The 24,727-nt window shown below is 35.9% G+C and overlaps 1 protein-coding gene across 1 annotated transcript in view; it reads left to right on the plus strand.

Annotated features, from left to right (window-relative positions):
- The first annotated feature begins 288 nt into the window (after positions 1-288).
- LOC150098558 (E3 ubiquitin-protein ligase UBR4-like) overlaps positions 289-24,727 on the plus strand; it is a 73,418-nt gene continuing 48,979 nt past the window's right edge. The window contains exons 1-2 of the mRNA XM_090405265.1: positions 289-413; positions 17,549-17,646. Coding sequence (XP_090261391.1) covers positions 289-413; positions 17,549-17,646 — 223 coding nt within the window. The remainder of the gene's footprint in view (positions 414-17,548; positions 17,647-24,727) is intronic.

Below are 24,727 nucleotides of genomic sequence, written 5' to 3' on the forward strand. Positions count from 1 at the left end.
CAGGGTTTATATTTGGAGCCAAATATTTCCATTGCCAAATGTGAATATTTTTCACATGAATATGAATATTTTTTTTAATCGTGGATATTTGAGTGCTATATTTCTAATAAGTGAAAATCGAAATACTTTATTATGAATGTACAGATAATATTTACGCATATTGGCAACTATGGATATATTTATAATACTATTAATTTTTGATATATTAATAATAATAATAGATTTATTGTGTAATTTTGTAATGGGTTCAGGGAAAATGCTCGTAGCTCTAAGTCTGCCTGGGCAGTAATGGCGTCCAGTGAGAATCGGCCTGAATGTCTTTCTGGAGAACTTTCTGTATTATTGCTGACATCTTCTCAGGGTGTTGCGAATAGAAATGATATACAACAAATCATAAGATCCGTTATAAGAAGGTAGATAAATGTGAAATTAGTTGAATATATTAATAACCGAGTAAAATTCTATTATGTACGACCGTGTCATGAGTAATCACATTTCGCATGTTAGTCTGCTACACAAGTTGAAAATGTTAAATTTATTTATCAGTCGATTTTCTTTTAATTTTTAAAATAATTTTTATATTATTATTTTAAAAATGATATTGTATTATATTTAAGTAAATTAACTTGAATTACTCATGTAATACTTTCAGCGATTGTTGTCATTTTATTTATTTATTTTTAAAACAGGTGATTTCAGTGATGTATACAAAATAATTTAATATTAATTTTTAAGTGATAAATAAAATAATAATGCATTAGCCACCATTTCGAGAATTAAAAAAATACGAAAGTTGTGTCTGTTTTGGAACAGATACTGTCACTTTATCACTAACCCACAAATTGTTATCTTATGTAAGATCCTAAGCTAATATATTTTCACATACCAGAATCACGAAAAAAATCTTTTATATCTATATTACACTTTAAAATGGACTTAGTGAATGACGTCATTGAATATGAATTTTCTGTTTGCAATAGAAAAACCAATGAAATTTGTTTTGAGTAAATTTTCATTAGTCTTTAGCTATTATAGGTAAAATGTTATAATTTATCACCTTTTAAACAATTCTGCCTTCTGGAAATTGCCATTTGCTTTGTTCTCTGATATCTTGCAACTACTTTTCTTTAATTTTATGGTATCTGTATCCTTATACAGAAGAGAAGAAAATTACCTTCCTTTATTTAAACTGATTTTAGTTTTGGGAACTGGGAACTTTTGGAGCCATTTCAGGAAGGAAATAAGTTAGTTTGGGAATTTGAAGAATGCTGTATATTCCATTGCTTTTTCATTCAGTCTGTGAAGACAATTTATGGTGATGTGTTGCGGTTATGCAAGATTGAAGGTTGTGAATATTGCATTTGTCATCATTGGTTTCTGAGACTACTTTGTAATGTTGGTCTGTAAAACTTATTGAATCTCTGATCAGTATGAATAAATTCATGAAGAACAGTAACATTGATGTCAAGAAATTCCACAAGCCAATCAGAATGTACTTAACTGCTGATTGACCACAAATTACTGAAGAATTTTTATATTACTCACTAACCACTTTTGATCAGATGAAGTTTTGGAATAAGCTTTGAAGAAACCTTGGTCATTTTTAAATATATCAGAATGAACTAGGCATTGCTATTTATTCCTGTAGTGATATGAATGTTTGTGAAAATCTATTACCGATGCAACATTACAATGACCTTGTTTATTGAAGACCAAATGGAGGGAGGGGAGTGGATTTGGATTTTTTGAGTACGGTTCTTTGCTTATTTGACTTTTGGCTTATCAGGTAATGTGGTTACTTACATTGCTGACCTGTTGGCTGAGTGGTTTGCATACTTACCCTTCAACCAATAGGCTGGAGTTCAAAACACATTATAGGTATTGATGTTTGTGATTATCTTACTAATTCTGTGTGGAAAGAGCATCTGATACCTTACTTTTTCCAGCACAGATTTCACTCCTAAAACTCGATAAAGTTTTGGGAGTGAATTTTTTCTGGTATGCCCTAGGTCAATGGACCTAGGGCATACCAGAAAAAAGCTCCCCCAGACCATAACACCACCTCCACTGGCCTGTTGAACCCCAACTGTGCAACCAGGAGATAGGGGTTCATGTTAATTATGGCAAATGCGAACCCAGCCATCAACATGATGTAGCAGGAAATGGGATGCATCACTCCAGACAATCTTCCATCTGTTGAGGGTCAGATGGGGTAACATTGCTTATGTTACTTGCAAACAGTGCCCATGCAAGGCATTGTTTGTGATACCTGGCTGTTATCATGTGTATACCCATGTTGGTCTCCAGCTATGGAACCCCAGGTGAAGCAAGGTATGGTGCATATGGAAATGGGTTGAACTGCCCTGTTGCTGCTGTATTGGTGGGTAAGTTGTGTAACTGTTGCATCTCATTGCTGAGATACCAGCCGAGACACCCAATACTCAATTCCAGGATCAACCATGCGTGGCTGTCCATGTGAACCCTTCTGCAGAAAGGCTGTTCATGGTTAATCCAGTCCTGGTACACCCTTGATACAGTAGTATGAGAGCAACTAACAATTGTGGCTGTTTCCAAAATACTGACACTTGCCCTCACAGTCCCAACCATCTGCCTGCCCATCAAATTGCATGTAATGGGGGAAACGTTGCCATGTTTCTCCATTACTGGCAAATGTTTACTGATTACATACATTGCATAGGTGTGTCTATTTATAGTGGCTGCATGTTATGTTGATATCACATGGTACTTTATTATCATGCTGAATATGTAAATTGGGGAGGAGTGTTCCTAATGTGCAGCTAACCCAGTGTATATAAATAAATCTGCTAATTCTTTTATTCCTCTGTAAGGAGTAGGCAAAGCTGTTTTAGTCCTACTAACTTTTGGAGATGGAAAGGGGGGGGACAGTTCATCTTCACCAGTAGCCATTCAGAGACAGTTGGTTTAAGTGCATCACTAATTAAGAATGGCATCCATTGAAGAGACAGCTGATGTGCCACCATCTTGTGGTCCCTAATACAATATATTTATTGTCCAAAATAACATGGGTTCTACAATTGATTTTTCTTGAGAAAAAATTTCTGGGAGAAAAAATTTGCTTTCCTGTGTTATCCTCTCATCCATGCCAGTATTTTATAATCGAATTCAATATTTCCAGTTTATGCAACAGTCTTCCATGCTGTATTTTGTGAAAAGCCTTAGCAAAATCAAAAATATCATGGTGTATTAATTCTCCTTGTCTCAATGGTAACATTATTATACAACGTGAGCAAGTTGCCTAAAAACTTGACCATCCTTTAGTAAACCCATGCTGTTCATTTGCAAAGTAGAAATTTGCTGTCAACCCATTTTTGAGTGCATGCCCTAACCAAAATCTTTCACCACCACTCCAGAGATGCTGATAAGTTGATATTTGAATAGATTAGTCTTTGCACCACCCTTGTGCAATGGGATTAATTGCCGTACGTTCTTCCACTCCTGCAATCGTTTGGTCCGAGGAATAGCCAGTTCAGCCAAACACTCCTTTAGCATCTGTGCTAATAACCCATCTCTATTGCTGAATTCTTATTCAGTTTATGCAACAGTTCTAGTACCTCCTCCTCATACAATGAGTTTCTTCATCCAGTGAAGAGGTAGCATGAGTACAATATTGCACATACCAGGTTGATAGCAAAGGGCACTCGTTAATTGAACAATCTCTTCTATATCTGTCACCTTCATGCCATTTGTATTCAGTAGTTATTCTTTCTTTTACTTGCAGCATAACAATAGAATTGTTTTGGGTTGTCTTTAGCTTACAGATGCAGTTTCTTTTCATACCCAGACTTAGCTTTCCATACCATAGTTGTGACTCTTCTAGCCTGCTCCTTATAATTTTCATAACTGACATCACATGGTATTCCTTCCACATCATCCTTTTCTTATGAATCTCTTGTTTAATAAGATTACACATCCATTTCACTCCTATTCTATTTATTCTTCAAACACTAGGGACACATTCTGATATTGCATCATTTAAGCATTTTTAAATGCTTCCCATGTGCTCTCGATATTTTTCCCATCCAACAATGGATACCATGGTGCAAAACCCAGCATACTACTCATTTGGTTAAAATTTCCTGCTCTGTTGTTCAGCAGGTAGTCTTTTCTGAATGGAACATTCATAAACTTTGCCGGTTCCCAAGTAAGTACTGCATGATCACTCACCAACTGGAGGTAGAATAGTTCCCCCCCCCCTCAGACACTATAATCAGATCTAACACTTTTTGACCTCAAGTAACTTCTGTTACATCCTGCTTGAGGAGTTGTCTCGCAACAGCTCAATGAATTTGGTTTCATTCTTATGAGATTTTGCTGCTACCCAATCAATGTTTGGATAATTAAAGTCATCCATAAGTGGCCCATAAGTCACGAAGGGGGGGGGTTAAACATTTAATGATCTTTTTATTAATTAATTATTTTCTTCTTTTTTTTTTTGTTATCATGAAATATAGACCTTGGAGATTTTTTTTTTAATTAGTTATGAAAAAAAACATATAAATGCCTTCCATTTCGACTTCACGAAGATGGGCCATTTCTATAGCATATTTTATGACAGCTGTTAATGTTTCTGGCTGCAGCACCCTAATTTTTGCACGAATGTTCTCCTTCAGCTGTCGGTTTGTTCGGAGCTCATTCACATACACCTTTTCCTTCAGGTAATCCCATAGGAAGCATTCGGTAGCCATCAGATCTGGAAAAATGTGATGGCCATTCTCCAGATCTGACAGCTGCAGATATATATGAAATTATTTGCTCTTTGCATTATAATATTCAAATGCTGATTTTTAAAATAAAATTGCATGATTTTAGTTTGTTGCTGGGTTGTGAACTTTTCCACGATTAATTTTCCCAAATGTTCCTTAGAATACCTGAAAAAAAAATTAAAAACATTAATAATCAAACTTAATTACATTTTAAACCCTTTTGTGACTTATGGGTCATCTTGTATTACAATCATAGGTCTCAACATTAACTGGATTTAAGTAATCCAACATCATTAGCAGCACATTCTCTTCTATCCTGTCTATCCTTAAAAGTACTGTACACTTTACACTCAATGCCAGTTAGTATGTCTGCTTCTGATAGCCAGGTCTCACTAATGCTTACAATCTGAAGTCCCAACATATTGACTGAGGCAACAACCTCTTCTTCTTAGTTTCCGATAGTCTTAGCATTTGTGTACAGACAGACATTATTATTATACAGATATCTCCATGGATTTAGAACTGTGAAGACTCATCACAGGTGTTCATTTATTCACCACTAGCCATTATTCATACAGTACCTATCAGCTCTCCTTAAACTCATTCATTGACGAAGCACTCACGTCTCTGGCAACCCATTTTACTGACCTCCAAGCAAAAAATAGTCTTAACACTCTTGTTAACCACATTCTTATGCAGTTTGCACTGCTAATGTTAAAATCCTACAATAAGATCAAATTGAATATATTTTTTTTTTATAGAAAAGAAAGTTTAAAAATTTACAGTAAAAAAATTAAGGATGTTGGGTTCAATATTTAGCATGTTACGAGATAACAGGCATTACTATTTAGCCCACCTTGTATATTATTATATTACGCCATAAGAACATTATATGCTGATATAATCTACAGTAATAGAACTTTGATATAAATAGTATTAAGTACAAAGAAATATTGGTGTTATTTCTTTGTATTTAATGCTAGAGATAACAGAACTAATTTTGACAGGAACAAGTGGTTCTTCTTCTGCAGCTTGTCCCACTTAAGTGGGGTCACTGTTTTTGGTGAGTTTCTGCCACATCCTCCTGTCTTGGGCTGTAACCACGTCCAAGTTCTTCATCCTCAAGTCCTCCTCCAGCAGCTTCCTTCATCTCTTCTTTGGCACCTACACTTCCCCCAACCCCTACACATCCATCTGCATGCCCTTTATTCCCACATATTCGTCCTCTCTCCTCATCATATGACCAGACCATCTCAACCATGCCTCCTGTATCTTCTCTCCTAAGTTCGTAACTTTCGCCGTTCTCCTCACATAGTCATTTCTCAGACGATCCTTTCTGATCACACCGCACATCCACCTAAGCATTCTCATCTCCGCTACCTCCATCCTGCATGTGTCATAGCTGGTCTCACTACTGTCCTATAGATTTTGCTTTTTAGATTGATTGACACCCTCTTATTGCATAGCACTCCAGCCATTTCTCTCTCTCCAGTTCCTCCATCCCTCTTGTATCCTGCATCCCACTTCCTTCTCAGCCTCTCCATTCTCTTCTACTGTTGAACCAAGTATCTAAAATCCCTAAGACATTTCCTTCCAGCTCCAGATCTATCTCCTGGCTGCTGTCCACTTTGCAGCACATATACTCTGTCTTACTTCTGCTTAGTCTCATACCTCTCTTTCTTCCAGTACTTTCCTCATTCTTTCCAGTTTAGCTGCCACTTCTTCTCTTGAATCTGCACACAGCAAGATGTCATCCGCATACAACGTTGTCCAAGGCACGTCTTCTCTAACCTCCTCTGTCACAATATTAAACAGGAACGGACTTAATGCAAGCCAGCTGTCACTTGAAAACTTTCTGTGTGTCCCAGGCAACTCCTGTCTTCACATTTCTGTACATCTCCTGCACCATCCTGACATATTTCTCTGGTATCTTCTTCTCCCTCAAACAACTCCAGAAGCTTACCACTGTACACTTTCTCCAGATCAATAAACACCAGATGTTGCTCCCGTTGTTTCTTTCAAAACATTTCCTTCATCTTCCGTAACCCAAAGATAGCATCTGTTGTTGATCGACCGGGCATGAAGCCAAATTTCTCCTTTGCAATCTCCACCTCTTTTCTCAATCTTCCATCAAAAACCTTTTCTAGGATTTTCATTGTGTGGGACATCAACTTTATTCCTGTGTAATTCTTACAGTCTTGTGCATCCTCTTTACCTTTGTAGAAAGGAACAAGAATACTTTCCCTTCACTCCTTAGGTATATTTTCCTGTTAGAAAATTTTCATGAACAGTTCCCACAGCAGGTCAATTCACTCTTCCCCCAGTGCCTTCCATGCCTCCACTGGGATCCTGTCAGGGTCCACCAATTTTCCATTCTTCATTCTTTTCATGGCCTCCTTCACTTCTACTCTATTGATGTTCTGCACCATCCCCTCATAAGGCTGCCCATCTTCTCTGTGAGACCTTGCATTTTCCTCATTCAAAAGTCCTTCAAAGTATATTCTCCATCTGTTTTTTATATCCACATCCCTCCATAATACTCTTCTTCCAGAATCTTTGATCTGCCTCACATGTAAGATGTCCTTTGATTACTTATTTCTACAATTTGCTAATCGATAAATTTTTCTCTGTCCTTCCTTCGTTTCTAATTGATCATAAAGATCTTGATATACCATGGCCTTCGCCTGCACCACAACTCTCTTGGCCTCTTGCTTTCTCTCTGTACTCCTCTGTCCTCTTCCACTCTTGACTCGTCCCACTTCTGTTTTCCCTTCCTCTTAGCCGTCACCTTCTTGTACATTATTATTCCACCACCAACCCTCCTTCTGCTCTCTAATCTTTCCAGATGTCTCACCAAGCAGCTCGATTGCACAACCCAGAATTGCTTTTGAATTATGTCTCCACCAATCTTGTACACTTTCTAGTCCATCCGAAATCCTCTCTAACACCTTCTCCCTAAAACGGTTATTCACACTCTTCTCTTAAGCAAAATCACTTAATTGTTTTCCTCCCATGGCTTCTAAAGGTTCTTATCTTCGACTTTATTTTAAAGTCTGCACGCAGCAGCCGGTGTTGCTGTGCCACTTGATCTGTTAGGATTACCTTACAATTTGTCACTTAAGATGTTTTCTTCTAGTCAAAATGTAGTCAATTTGTGAACTGTTGTTACCACTTCTAAATGTTATTAAATGTTTTTTCCTCTTGTAGAAAAATGAGTTCACAATTTCCAGATCAAACAGCTACTGTCCACAATCCTCTCTCCTTCCTGGTTCATCATTCCCACTCCATGGCCACCATGCACCCTTTCACAGTCTCTATTCTGTTTTCCCGTGTGTCCGTTCAAGTCTCCTCCAACAATCATGATCTCGTTTTCTTCCAGTTCCCTCATTTCTTCACCTAGCACATTTCAGAACTCATCTTTCTCCTCTTCTGTACACCCAACTTGCAGGGTGTATACACATAAGTACTTTGTCATAATACATCATAATACATATCACTTCCAGTACTTTGCCCTTCATTCTGTCACACACCACAATTCCCACACCATTTCTTCCCTCTTTATTCACTCCAGAGTAGAACAATTTATACCCATCTCTCAGTTCCTTTACCTTTTCCCCCTTCCACCTTGTCTCCTGCACACACAAAATGTCCAACTTCCTCATCATGTCTGCCACCTCTCTTCCCCTTCCAGTCATGCTTCCAACATTCAATGTTCCCACTCGCAACATTCTCTCCACCTGCTGGGCTCGCTTCTTTAACTGCATCTTACAAGTGGTTATATATTACAATTGTAATGTTTGATTGGTTCTGGAGGCACTCCATTTTCCACAGACTGTGAAACATTGTAAACAAGTAGATGGTAACTCTAGAGCAGTGTCTCCGAAAGTGCAGCATGCATATCCCAAGAGGTGCACGAAAAGGCTGGGGGCAGAGGTATGAAGCACTTTTTTAAATTCTGAGTATCCTTTTGAGTGTCCTACTGAGGATATTATTTTTAACCTGCCTAGTTACTGATTCTGTACAAATCCCAAATGTGACCAATCCTAGAATATTGCTGTCACAGTTGAGGTGGGTGTTGCACCAAAAATCTTAAAATTTCTTGATATTAAGTAGAAGAGAACCTATCATTTTGGCTAATCTATGGTTCTTCTCTCCCAGGCATACTCCAGTTATGATTTCATAGATGGTCTGTTTCTGATTTATCATTTCTCCAGGTGCTGTTCTGCTAAACCCATTTCTTCCATTTTTGCTAAGCAAATGATATCATGAATAGCAGCTTAAAATTTTTTTTTAAAGTAGATATCAGAATGGGATCTCCTTGATGTTCCTGATGAGGAGATATGTTCAGAGCTTAAAGATCAGGGAGTGCTAGGTATGAGGTGACCATCCTGATACATAAGGATGGTCACCTAGTTCCAACAGAACATCATCCTTACTTTTGATACACCTAAAGCCTACATCTCTAATGAACTAAGTTGCTTTAAATGGCAGAAATATGGACATGCTTAACTGGCCTGTTGTGGTTTCACCTGTACCCAATGTAGTAGTAGTAAACAGCATGATAACAAATCTTGTTCTGCAAAAAATAAGCTAAATGTGTTAACTGTCAGAGAGATCATTCAGCTTACTCTCGTGCATGTCATAAGTGGAAAGATGAAAAAGAAATACAAATAATTAAAACAGATAAAATATATCATATCAGGATGCAAAAAGGAAGTTAACCACCACTGCACTGGTCCTGAGACCTCTTATGCTGAAGGTTGCAGTTAAGAAAATGTCAACAGCATCTCAAGCTCGTGTGTCTATTCCACCATTTGATAATTTAATCATACCTGAAGCATCAATCACATGACTTACCATCTCACTCAGAAACAACTCCAGAAATGGTTCTATTTGATGAGAAGCCACGTCAAAAAATTGTGGCAAGAATATCACTTAAAGATAAACCACCAGGCACTTCCACAGAAAAAAAAAATGGATACTTCTGTATCCACTGAAAATAAATTAAACTTGCCAACTGCTCATGACACATGAGATGATGCATTGAATATTTTTCCAGAGGAAGAGATGGGCACTGGTTGTCCATACTTCGCCAAATTAATTGATATATATAAACCTGACAAACGTAAGCCTTTGACCCCCCAAAATCAGAGACAAGTCTGCAAAGACAGAACAATAGAAAAATTTTTACAATGGAACTGCTGTGGATTTCACCAGAATATCAGTGAAATCAATATTTTGCTGCAGAAACACCAGCCTTTCTGTTTTTGTTTGCAGGAAACATTTAAAACCCATTGAGAACCCTGCCTTTAAAGAATTTCACTGGTATGTGTAAGGACAGAACTGAAGGTTCTGTCCTTACACATACCAGCTGCTCATAGTGGAGTAGCTATCCTAGTGGGCAGTCATACTCCTTTCTATCATGTCCAGCTTAATACTACTCTGGGAGCAGTAGCAATTTGCCTATCTGTAGGATTTCTTATTATAGTAGGTTTAGTTTATTTACCACTGAGTGCTGAGTTAAATGAAATCGATCTTGATAATCTTGTGTTTCAACTGCCTGAGCACATACTTCTTATGGATGACTTTTATTGACACAACACTCTGTGGGGTTTTGCCAATGCAAATAGACAAGGTTGAATCATTGAATGAATCCTTGACAGTAATGATCTTCTCCCTTTTGAATAATAGATTCAATACTTTCTTCCATATGCCTACTTGCTCATATTTTGCAATTGAGTTTACAATCTGCTCACTTGCCATTTTTTCCATTGCTCATGTGGGATGTCGAAGAGAACATATACGGAAGTGATAATTTTCCTGTTATTTGCACGTCTTTACAGGAACCGTGTTCTTCTACATAGACATCCATGTGGAAAATGAACCAGCCTGATTGGAACACTTTTTCCCATCTTGCAAAATTTAATGCTCATGCAGTGAAGTATGTAACAGATTATATTCAATTGTCAATTCTAAAAACATTATCAAATTTCTACTCTATCCAATGCCTTGGTAGGATCCAGAGTGCCAGCAGCTAAAATGATCAGAGCAAAGCATGGGTTTTAAAAGCTATTAAGTTTGATGTGATTTCATAGATATCACATCAAACTTAATAGCTTTTAAATGTGCTTGAACTAAAGCACATTATGTGAGGAATCAGATTCAAAAACAATCTTTGATCCAATTTACCTCATTGGTTAATCAAACAACCAATGTTAAAATTGTATGGGATAAAATGTGGGAAATGAAAGATAGATATAGAACATTGTCTGCCTTAGACCATAATGGATGTGTTGTTGTTGTTGCCGCCAATCCCAAACCATTGCATACACTTTGTGAGAAAATTTTACCAGAATCTCAGCTATATCATCATATTGTCTTTCATATCATCCTGAATTTTTAATATTGAAAGAGTAACAAGATAAATAGCAGATAAATTTTTCTATTAATGTGCTTGAGCCATATAATCAGCCATTTGCTAAGGAGGAACTAGAAAGAGCTCTTTTATTGTTTCTCCATTTGCAGTAGGTTTTGATAACATCTGATGAAGATGATAAAACAGCTTCCATCTTCTGTGGATCTCCTTCTCTTACAACAGAATTCTTATACAGGAAGAGTTTTGGGTTCTTGGCATATGTCAGTTGTCATTGCTATCCCAAAACCAAGAAAGGATCCAACACAAGTAAACAATTATCGATCTATATTATTCCTGAAATTTGTCATGTAGCTCCTCTAGTTACAAATCAATATAACATAGCAAGCATATTTTGCTAAGGAGCACCCAATTCTTTGAACACACTAGCTTTTATCTGCGATTTAATGAGTAAAACTATTATGACATAGATAATGCATTTTACGACACATACCTTAGGGTCAATCTGGAGTACTTTGTGTTTCTGTCTTCATAACTTTGAAATTTATAACTTAGAACGTAACTGAGATAATACATTATTGATAAATTGTTTAGATCATATGAAAACAAATAACCATAAATTAGACTGCCGATGCTTAATTTCAGGCTTAATCTCATGCAGTTTGTTTGTTTGTCAGTGCTCCAGCGATGATGACTGTCATTGGGCAATTATCTTATAAACTGCCTTTAGTCTGTGTATAGTATTGTCAAACAGTTATGTGGGAAAAGTACAAGCAGATCTAGCATCTTCAGTCTTATGTCCCTAATTCCAATGTGACTGGGAATCCAGCACAACCAAACATCAAAATGAAGGGTCTTCAGTTTGTTCAACAGTTATAAAACCTCACAAAGCACTTGATGTGGATTATACATGAAAGAGAAGATAGCCTGTAAAGAACTCAATAAGTCTGTATAAATTACACATTTGTAATGGTTTTCTTTAATATGCAAAGTGAAAGCTGAATGGCATGCAATTCTACTGTATAATTACTACAACAAGTGGGATCTTGTTAGAGATAGTAATGGCAGGAAACATCTCAGCACATTCAACAGAGGTCTGAACCACCAGTATAGATGGGCAGGAAATCATAGTGGGCTGCTCTATGTGCATTAAACAATTTCAAGTAGACATGATGGGGGGTATGAGGCTTCTGTTGTTGACAGAGTGAGAGGCTGCAGGAGGGAGTGCAAACCTGCCATGTATGAATACTGTTATGTGCAGGTAATGTTAACATTCATGCCATTAGCTTCCATAAATTCTTTAACATATATACCTAAAGGACATATGACAGGCTGGCATGTGTTAACATTGAGCCTCTCAACATAGAGAAAAGAGACTTATCCACATAGGAGATGCTTTGGAAGAGAGTTTATTTTTAGGGCATGGTTGAATGATAACTGTTTCCTTCTAGGTGATAGAGCCAGTTCATTTGTTTCATCATAAAGAATGAGTGGGCAATGTGCAAAAGGCACCAATAGCTGTCGACCCTCATGATGAATGGGGTCTAACATTGCAGGCTATTCTGCCTTGCAGAACCATAGGCTTGAGATCCATAATCTACTTTGAACATATAAGCACATGATGAAGATCAATCTGTATCCCATTCAATAGAGGATAGTGCAAAGGCGATTCAGTGCTTTCTTGCATTTTCTTTTCTCTTAGTTGATTAATGTGTACAAGGAATGAAAGTTTTCTGCCAAAGATGAGTTCCAAGAACTTAGCTTCTGTTGCTACTTGAATAACAGTTTGTTCTATTCTTAGCACGTTTTCAGCAGAAGTGTGTGTGCAGACACTTTTTACTGCTTAAAATCTGAACCCATTACTAAGAGCCCATGGAAAGGCACAATCAATTGCTTACTGAAGTTGTCTTTCACTCCTTGTCACTCATTTTACGAGAATGACAGTAAATTATGAAGTCATCAACATATAGAGCATTTCCTGCAGTGACAGGAAGTTGTGCAGTGATTGAGTTAACTTTGATAGCAAAAAGTGTCACACTTAAGAGAGAGTCAGGGGAACACCCTGAAGATATGTCTGAGTTTTTAATAAATAGAAGAAGGTGTCTTATGAGACCTAGGTTTTAGAGGTCTTTTAATATGCCATGTCTCCAAGCTCTGTTATAAGCTTTTTCCATGTCAAAGAACACTGAAACCTGATATTCTTGTTTCAGGAATGTATCTTTTATACAGGTTTCTAAATGGAACAAATGGTCCAAAGTTGAGCGCTCTCTACGAAAGCTATATTGTTTACTGGAGAGAAGATCATAGCTCTGAATACCAGAGAAGCTGGCATTATCCATTTTCTCTACTATCTTACAGACAACTGGTCAGAGCAGTAGGCTGATAATCAATATAATATAGCAAGGCTTTGCATAAGTCACAGTCATCTTACACATTCTTATTTGCTGAGGGCTGATGACCTACTTGCATGCTAAAAATTCAACACTCATGACCATTTGTCATATTTTTGCCAGCACTTCATGTGAGAGAGGAATGAAATTTTTACTTTATTGGCCAAGCCATATGCACTGAGGCAATGTATATGGACAAATTGCATGATGATTTTAACTTTTTACAAATAATTAATTTATACAAACACATTTGATTATAAATTTTGTTTATATATAGCTACTGCATTGCTTAATTTTTTTTACATATTATTTTCTAATTCTTTTTTTGACTATTTATTGATACCTTGTGTACTTCTGTATTATGACTGTAATCTTTGATATGGCATTATGACCTTTGCTGTTCTTATGCCAATAAACCATAAATCAACCACCCAACCAGTTCTTACTACAAGTGAATCTTCTTGTAATTAATCCTATAATCTGCTGAGCTTTACTAGTTTGTCTTACCAATACAATTCCTGGACTTTAATTTCCTATCAATCAAAATATCCAATGATTTATATTCATCCATTAGTATCTGTTTAACTTGCATTTTTTCACATTAAATTTGAAACCCCACTATCCCATTTACTTATCCAGTCTTTTCAGATCATTCTGACAAAAGAACTTAGGTAATTCAAATAATTGACTACTCTACTGAATCTTACATCTGAGATCAAAAGGGACAAATTTTAATATTTGAACCTATATGGACCCTAACACAAATCTGTTTGCATATTAATAAATTAATTTCTTACTCATCTCACTAGGTGATCAACAGTAATTTTTGGTGCCTTTTCTAATGTGACACCTTTTTTAGCAACTCCTATCGTAAAGTACAAGTTCTGTATCACTTCATCCTGAGTATTCTTAATCTATCTCCCACTGACGAGACCTCAAAAAAGGTCAAAACCAGTCTGGGTAGTAACCTCCCCCCCATAATGTATAACATCATACATCTCCTAGGAGATGTTTTACATTATGGGAAAATACCAAGGACAGTGATTGGATCTTGCTCCACCTTTACTACGAGTTGCCTGTCATGAAAGGTTGGCGTATGCTTGTATCCGCCGAAGCTTTTATAGTCTCTACATTTGGCACGAAACTCTTGTAGTTTCTATATATTCGACTATAAAATAATGTTGGATTCAATATCCACTTAATTTGAATAGTTTTGCATTGCCAAAGTGAAGCCTTTTGGCTCTCTTTTTCAGTTTTTTTTTTTTTTTTGGAAATAATGTAGAGCTGTGTTTTGCTGGCATTGAAGTTCATGATGCTACCCTACCCAAACCCCATTGATGAATGTTGTTTCGAAGATCAGAATTTAAGGTAATAGAGGTTAAAGTTCTGGAGGTTGTGGTGATTTGTGCTTTGCAGAGTTTGTCAAAAGAAAAGGAGTTCAATGTACTGTCATCAGTAAAACTGTGTGAATTGGCAGTCAGCTGTAGATTGTTTATATATAGAAGGAAGAGGGTAGGTGAAAGAACAGAGCCTCATGGGAATCCAGTATTATTTGTATAGATAGAAGATAAGAGTCATCCATCATCACTAGGAGTGAGCGTCTGGCCAGAAAGCTGGCTACCCAATTACAGAAGTCAGGGGGCAGACTGAATGATGGGAGTTTTCTTAATAAACCTATGTGCCAAACTCAATCCAAAGCCTTGGAAATATCAAGAGCAACCACTTGAGATTGCCAAACCTCCATGGTGTTTGTCCAGAGATGGGTGATATAGGTTAATAAAATCTGTTGATTGACAGTGACGGAATCTATACTGTTGATCATTAATTAGATGAGAGTCTTCAAGGGAGCATAGGAGTTGCCTGTTGATGGTTCTTTCCATTACTTTAGAAAGAATTGAGGTGAGAGAAATTGAATGGTAGTTTGAAGGTCAAGATTTGTCACCCTTTTTTAGAAATAGGATGTATATGAGCTAGTTTCCAAACTGCAGGATAGATACCAGTGGAATAAGGAAGTGTAAATAGGCAGCATCAAGTGGGAGTCAACTCAGACCTTTAGAACAATTGAAGGGATGCCATCTGAACTATGAGGTTTTTTGATATCCAGCTTGAGCAAAATTTTTCTGATCTCTTTCTGGTGAAAGGTCCAACACAGTGTTGAGTGTTTGGAATGGTCGGGGGACATTTACTGTGATCAGTTATGCAAGAATTGAAGAAGTAGGAAGCCAGGAGGGTGATGTTCTGTTAGTGATGATGCAGTAGTACCATCTAGGTGTAATAGTGTTGAGCAGAAGTTACAGATGATCAGGATGCAAGTTTCCTGCTTTTAGCTCTCTCTCAAATTCAGTTTTTAATGTGAATTGAATAATTTTCTTGCAGCTATCCCAGGCTTTGGTGTAAGCTGTGTAGGAAGATGGAGTTTTGGATGCAAGCCAGTTGCGATATGCCCGATTCTTCTTTTGTACAGCCTTAGCGTACTCGTGAAAACCAAGGCTTAGATAGGGGACAAGAATTCAGGGTGGAGCAGAGAATAAATGTTTCCATGTCGATGAGAATTATTTTGGTGATTCTTTTTGCATGTAGGTTTGGCTCAGTTATCTGGAAACGGTAATATGACCAATGAGGCGTAGAAGTTGCGAAGATCATCTCACTTGGTTTTCTGATAATGCCAGTGTGTGGATGCGAATAGTTTTGTGTGTGTCACTCCATTGGAGAAGAGATCTGCTACATTGTAGTCTAAGCTGCCTAGAGGGCAGACAACATTCGCAGCATACTTAGATGGGTCACTATCTTTGGGATTGTCTGGTATTCTAGGGGGATATATGTTGGGATTGTCTGGTATTCTAGTGGGCATGTGGACAATTTGTGTGAGATCGTTTGTGATTGCAAAAATCTCAGCCTCTCTACCTGCTTTATCTGTGCAATTGGAAGCAGGTAGCCAGCTGGTGTTGTGGACATGGAGGTCTCTGAGGAAGATGACTTCACTGTTTGGAGAGTTGAAGAAAATTAACATTTAAGGAAAGGTGACTGAAGAATGATTGTTGGCATTAAGAGAGTGGTAGAGATAGCATATGAATTTGGTAGAATGAGGTAGGGTGATTTTTAGTCAAAGGAGGTTAAAATTAGATTTCAGTTGGGTATTCTCTGGTGAAATATGTCAGAGCAAATATATCTGCAGATCCCCACCTCTGAGGCAAAAGGAGTTAAAGAGTATGTGGTTGGGAAAGCAGAGATGAGTAATTGTTTGAGGCGGTTGAGATTTGAATTTCTGTCAGGAAGAGTAGGTGAGGTTTTGCAGACTAAAGGTGAAAGTTAACATCACTCAGGTTAGAGCTGAGACTGCGTATATTTGTGAAATGTATCTGGAGGGTTCTGTGAAGTTTGCTTTGGACCACATGGGTCCTACACGTTTCCATGCTGGTTATTAACAGAGTTTGATTTTCTCACTAATATCCCTTCTTTGTAATTGATTGTCCATGCTTTGTCTCCATTTTGACATTTCTCTTCCAGTTCTTTTCATAATTGCTCCTATTTTCGTGCTGTGCATAGGTCAGATCTGGCCAGGTTTGTACATGTGACATGATGCAGGGAAGTTCATTCCATCTCCCCATGTAATTGTGAAAAGCGGTGACACCTGACAATTTCGTTGTGGTCAGAGTTGCAAAGTTGGCAAGTGAGTTAAAAAAAAAAAAATTCTCTGTAAGTCTTGTTCAGTATTTTCTCTTCTAACTTGCCAGCATCCACATATGCACTTGTAAAATAGTTATTGAATTCTTTTGCAACTACAGCTAGATCATTCAAAATTGTTCCAGATGAACTGATTCAGCTTAATTCTTAACTTATTATTTTATTTATTATTATTATTATTATTATTATTATTTTATTTATTTATTTATTTTTTAATCAGTAGGTTGTTATTGCAAATGGTTTGTCATTTTCAGTGTTTGTGTAAGCTGTAATGGAACTAACTCTGTCTACATATAGATATTATTAAATCTGTCTACATATAGATATTATTAAATATCTTTTATATTTTATTTCAGTCAACTGGCTCTTCTGGGTCATGATGCCGAACATGACAATTTTTTTGATTCTTATGCTGCTCTTTGTGCACAGTATATTAGAAGTAACGCTTTTCACAGTAAGTAGATGAGATGTAGAGCACTACTTTGCAAGTAGGGTTTTCAGAAGTGTGTCTTGCTTTACATTTTTTAATATTTACGTAATGGAACTGTTTTTTTTGCATGCATAGATTGTGAAGTTAAAACTACACATGCAAAAGCAAAAATAATTACTTGCCTACAGTTATTATTCAACTTTTGCTCATATAATTGTTGATTATTGCTTTTGCTCATCCAGCAATTATTTTTACTTTTACATGTGTAGGTAAATCTTTATTGCTACTTATGTTAATTATGAATTGTCTTCATGTTTTTGATTTGTTTATTGTTAGTTCATTCATAGGGCCAATTAACTTTTTGTAATTTTCAGTTATTTATATATTCACATTTAAATACATTCTTACTTTCAATTATCTTGGATGTGAAATATCATATGAAGGAGAACAAGACATAAAATTAAAAACTTCAAAATTTTTACAGATTATAGACCTGATAAATAGAACACTCAATCCAAATTTCTACAAAAAGAAACATGCTTGAAAATATACAATCCATTATTATATGGCAGCAAAATTTGGGCAGTAAACAAACAAGAAAACAAAGATTAAAAGCAAGTGAAATTAGATTTATCAGAATTACTTCAAAATACACATTATTAGACAAAAATGAAAGGAATGAAGATATTTTAAAAGAACTAAAAATAAAATCAATAGAAGAAAAACTAAACAATTACAAACAAAATTGGATAGAACAAGTAAATTGAATGGCCAATACCAATATCCTAAGCAATTAATAAAATATAAGCCAGTTGCAAAGAGAAGGCCAGGTAGAGCTGGAACAAACGAATATGGTCTGTTCAGTGGCATTACATAACATTTCATTGTTGCATACATAATACTGCTCTTATCTATATTATAAAATAAAACTTCATGAATTAAAAAATAAAACACTGAATAGTTTGGCTTTTATTTAAAAAAAAATTAACATTAGAATGTGAAAAGATATGCAGAAAACTCCTCAAATATATGCCACTGCCAGTTGGTGTTACCAGTATCCAGTGTTGATAAGTGAATATTTATGAAGTAAAACACTTCATATTATTATCAAATAATTGATTTGCAAGTGTTTCCAGATCTTATAGTTATTCTTATTTATTAATTTAAAATTTAAGTTTTTTGAAGGGCTCAGTTGTGGTTCACTTTACTGGCATATCGAAGATAAGGTACATAACTGCAAAAAATAACACTGAGAAATAAATAGCTGAAATACTTCCCTGCCCTCCTTTCTGTTCAGATGTAGTTTTTTTTTTTTTTTTTCAAACTTCAATTTAATATCATCTAAATCTTGAATACCAAAATATTAAATATTTCAAGATATTTTTCATTTTGCTGAACATTAAGCTTCTCGATGTTTGTGGTTATTGGTAAAGGTTCTTGATCTCAGATGTTCTCTTTTACTACAGTGTACAGAAATGACAGTTGTTGATTTTGTTGCTGATTCTCTTCATATGAGTTGTGTACAAAAAGTTTTTTGTTTATGGAAAGCCCACTTTTACCAGAAAATATATCCATATGCATATCCATCAGCCATCTTCTCAGAAATATGGCATAATTTAAATCCTTGCTTGTCAAATAATGTTGTTTGCTCTAATGACTATCTATTAGCATGTTAATGATCGCATATAGACTGACTTTTCTTTAAATGGCTATGATGTAGCCATTGTTAATAAGATATAGAGCTGGAACCTGGAAGTTATCAGTGGAAGTAGTGAGTAACAGAGTTTGGCTTTTTTTTTTTTGTCAAACCATGTGAATTTCTGCACCTCTTTAAGTTGGAAACATGGTTTTAGTAATGACTAGTGCATGTCATGAACAGAAATCCAGCAGGTCCTTATCATTATTATTAACTTTGCTCTTTTCTCCAAATTTTTCCAAAATATTTCTATACGTCTGGTGATCATTTGCTTCTCTGCTGTTTAGATCTCCTAAAAAAAAAACCACCTTTCCATTTTCTTGTTGATGCCTAAAGACTCAAAAAAATTCTTTCACTTCACTTCCTAGACCTTCTGTTATGATGATAGGCACAAATAAATTTTATTGTCCCATTCAGATATTTGCCCATCACTCTACCTGATGTTGCCTGCCATTCACAAATATTATTCTCGTATTTAGTGTTGAATACTATAACTACTCTTTCTTTTCCCCTGATCATTATTGCTTGATATTTAGGCAATAATGATCAGAAGTATTAATAATCAGGGATTCAGGCAATAATTTATCTTGTATTTGTTGCTTAGGAGAGAACAGGTAAGAATCTTACCCTTTTCATCTTCTGTTGATGCTTATCTTGATGTTGCTAATCTTGAATTTAGCTGATGTTGAATTTGATTTTGATTTAGTAGCTGACTTTGTTGTTCACGTTGGTTCCCAGACAAAACAGCAGGGGGGGTTTGTTTAACTGGGCAATGCTTCATGGCATGAACTTTCATGTTGTATCATAATTTTATTTTGGTTTATGCCAACAAGAATGCAGTTTGGTTGGCTAAGTCCCAAATTTGCAAGCCCATATGCATTCATTCAGTATTCTGGTAGATATCTACTAACTGCCTCAGATGGAGAGGCTGTTAGCAGATATCTCTCAGGAGAAGTAGGACTCTACTTCTCCTGAGATTTTTTTTAATATCCCATTTTCTGCACTATCATCACTGAAATCCACAACTTTCCCCGTGTTTGCCAATGGACACCCAGAAAGTGTGATCCTGGTAGTCTTACACTACTTTGGCCTCTGCTTCAGTCAACAGTGTTACAGTAAGTCTCTTTCTCCACAGTCTGGTCATAGTGCCCAAGGCTTACTGTGGTGCCAGTATAATGTTTGTGCCAGGCCTTGCCGTTTCATTCCTGAGTACAGTCATTGTTTGCTGGAAAGTGGGCATCCATGTCTGGCTCCATGGTGGATGGGGAGCTCTACCACTGAATTAAACTCCTTTTGAGAATGAGAAATTTTTCATCCTCCAATTTATCAGGGCACTCTACAGGCCTTCAACCATTTCCAGAAATGATTGAAACATCAACTGAAAACAAAACAAAGAAGCAAAAAAACATCAGAGGTAGTAGTAAATATACCAACATTTTTAAAACTATGCTTGACTGAAGAATATTTACCCTTAATCCAGAAGGGTTTGGAAGGGTTGGCAGGATCTCCAAAATCATTGAAGAAACCTTGTTCAGGGAACATCATCATCATATTCCTGACATGTACCCTCAAGAGGTGTATAGGATATGATAGTACTACATGAAAAATTTACATCATTACTAACTTCCTATCTACAATTTTCCTCCAAATCAGTCTGTTACTTATCAAGACTCCACTATTATCAGATCTTAACTCTGGTGATGTTGAGTTGGGGTGTGCTTTCAGATTTGTCCAGTAGCTGACTTTTCGCTGTTCGCCCTGGCAAACAGCGAAACTGGGCGATGCCCCAGCCGGCATGAAATTTTGTCATGTTGTACTATCATTTTGTATATTGGTTTAAGCCAATAAGAGTCGGCTAAATCCCAAATTGCCAGCCCATCCTCGTTTTCATTCATTATTCAGGTAGATACCCAACAAGGTGCACCACGAGAAGGTGAGGATTGGACATTAGGTCAGAAGCCCTGGTTGGTTTTCCGCATTCCTTTAAAGGCTATGTGGAAGTCTCCTCTCAGTTATACAGCTCTGACCCTTAAGCACCCCTGAATTTTTATATAAATGATTAATCATCATATTATATGTTTTTTCAATTCCATGAATTTTTTAGGACTTCTAAAACAGGTAGCAATGAGAATGAATTAAAAATCATTTCATATTCAACAGACTCAAGGGTTTTTAATATTCACTTATCTTTTCGATAATTTGTCATATTACACAGATATGATTAGTGCTGCACTTCATTCTGAATCATGTTTGTTTTAGAGGCTGGTAAAAATCTAATTTGTTTTGTATTCTATTGGTAATTATTTAAAAAATATTATACACCATTGAAAGTAGGTTGATAGAGCAGTAATTTGCAATATCTTCTCTGCTCTTTTTTTCAAAAATAATAAGAATAACATTTTAAAAATGACACTGAAGGGAATTTATGCCAGCTAATTAGATATGTGGAGTGGGGGAACTGCATTTCAAATAATAATAGGAACGATGTTTATATTAATGGTAGGGGAAAATCAACTTAAAAAATGTATCTTAAAGAAGCCCACATTCTTAATATACCGATGCACAAAGCTTAAAGAATAAGCTCATGTAATTAAAAATTATGAAATGGGAATTTAAGCTATATATTTGCAGGAATTTTTGAATCTTTTCATAATGATGACAATGAAGTATATAATGGTAATTAGAATGTTGTCAGAAGAGACCAAATAGGAAAAAGAAGAGAGGATACGTTACTGCTTATGGGAAGATTTAGATTTTCCTGTTAATATTTGGGACAGAACTTTCAGACAGTGTGTTGTAATAAGCATGAAGTCTGTAGTGATAATTTTACAGACCAGATACTTAAAGAAATGAGGAAAAGTGCATTAGTATTAATGATGCATTTTAATAAGGTAACTTTGTGATAGTAATTGAAAGTAACATGCACAAGTACCTGCCAAAGAGGACAATTTTAGCTTTCATAATCAGAGATATCATGATGATAAAATTACACAGCAACAGACATTAAGAAAAAAATTATTTCGTATTTGTAGAATTTTTGGTTAGGTTTCCTAGCCATTGTCAATACAGTTGCTGTAATGTATTGAAAATTGCTATAAAACATAGCCGAACATTCTGTGTAAATATAATTCTATGTAAATACGTCACTGCTATTGCTACTGAGACATAATTTATATAAATTATATTTATATAATTTATATAAATTATATAAGATGTATAAATTTTTATGTAAGTGACGTCCATCATTATTTAGTATTATGTCTTCTTCCACTTATGTCATGATTTTTATTTAAAAATAGAAAAAATTCTGTTTTTCTCAAGTTCTTTTCTTTGTCATCAAGTAGTACTCCATTTTCATAAATAAAAGCTATTAATTTATTTTGTCCTACAACCAACTCTTAAGAAGAAAGGTTAATTAAATTTTATGTATAATTATCTAATTTGGCAGTGTTGAACAAGTCAGTATTGTTTCATGTTTGTGTATAAAAAATGAATGATGATAATGAACGAGGGGAGAAGATAAACTGAGTAAATATACACGAGATAACATACACTATGAATAGTGAATTTCACAGAACTGGATCAGTTTGGCCACAGTGGTGGTTAATCAGTATAAGGGGGGCATTCACCAGTTTGTCTCCTTACAATTAAGATAGTTTGTCTCAGACTATTGCTGTGGAGATGATCTTCCTATAAGCACTCCAGTTTTCTCCTCACAATTATAAAACTGATCTGAACGTATTTGGTAGTAAATATGTGTGCATCCTGATATAACTATGAATTTGAGATGTTTATGTCACTGCTACTGTAGATGGACTCTTATCTTTCTATGGTGAAGGCCAATAATAATTATTATTCTTCCAGTTTTTTTGGTACTATCTTTTGTCTTAAATAAGATATATAAATTTTACTTAGCATAGTCACAAATGATTTTTCACCAGCTTTCAAAACTTCCGTCTCTAATCTTCACTGGTGGCGTTCATAAATTATCGGGGTACATATTTTCTTCTTCCATATAGAATATTAATTTTTGCTTTCATATTGGTATAGATTTTGTGGATGATCATCATCTAATTTAACACCAAAAATTCTGTTTTTCTCAAGTTCTTTTCTTTGTCATCAAGTAGTACTCCATTTTCATAAATAAGAGCTATTAATTTATTTTGTCCTACAACCAACTCTCCTGGAACATACTTGTAAAAACAAACAACAATCTCTATATACAAGTTGCCCAATCATGAAGATACTTTATGCACAAACTTTGTTTGCTTACATTTGGATAAAGGATTAAACCAAGAATATAATTTCTTGGGATCTTTAATTTATAGTATAACCAAGCAGAAAAATTTTCAACATATATGAAATTATATGTTGAAAGTTTAATGACTCGAAATTATATTCTTCTTTTCATCCTTTTTTACTCAGGTGTGAGCAAACAAACATTTGCATATGGATCTTCATGATTAGTTTCTTTGTATATAGTGCATTTGCCAAGTTGTCCTAATATCCATAATGCATACCATACTTCCTCTTCAGGTGTATATATATATCATCACCAAATTCCTGATATATATATATACACACACACACACATACCCTCAAGGGGTTTACAGGATACGATAGTACTACATGAAAAATTTACATCATTACTAACTTCCTATCTACAATTTTCCTCCATATCAGTCTGTTACCTGTGAAGACTCCAATATTATCAGGTCTTATATTTCTGTCCTCTAAGGCACTTTTTGCTGTATTGGTCTTCCTCTGGGCCTTTTATTATTATTATTATTATTATTATTTCGGGCGACTCCAGGAGTCCTTAGACTCATCGAGGGAGCCCTAAACATCATGTCCACACAACTATGCGATTACATTCTCACAGTATCTATCACCTTGTCTTGAACTCGTTCACCGTCATAGCACCCACAACAGACTCTGGCAGCTTATTCCACTCATTTACCACTCTAAAAGTAAAGAACCCAGCTCTAACACCCCTGCTAACCACACTCTTGCCCAGCTTCCATTGGTGTCCCCTAGTTCTCCCACCACCTGTCCTGATCTCAAAAATATCCTCTGAATTAATCCTATAGAATCCCTTTAGCAATTTGAATGTCTCAATCATATCTCCCCTCCTCTGCCTATCAACTAGTTTCTGCAACCCACAAATCTTCAACCTGTTCTCATATGGTTCATTCCATAGACCTGCTATCATCTTAGTCACTCGCCTCTGGATCCTCTCCACCTCCTCCCCATCAAGAAGGAACCGAGGTGACCAAATCTGGGCACAGTAGTCGAGATGAGATCTCATCAAGGCTCGGTACAGAGGTACAATAACTTGCTTGTCTCTGCTCGTCAAGGTATTTTTCAACAACCAAGTGAGTTGATGAGCTGATTTAGCTACTTTTGCAG

The sequence above is a fragment of the Typopeltis vanoorti genome, chromosome 15, assembly GCF_054136105.1.
Source record: "Typopeltis vanoorti isolate ZY-2024b chromosome 15, IOZ_Tvanoo_1.0, whole genome shotgun sequence".
NCBI classification, from domain to species: Eukaryota; Metazoa; Arthropoda; class Arachnida; order Uropygi; family Thelyphonidae; genus Typopeltis; species Typopeltis vanoorti.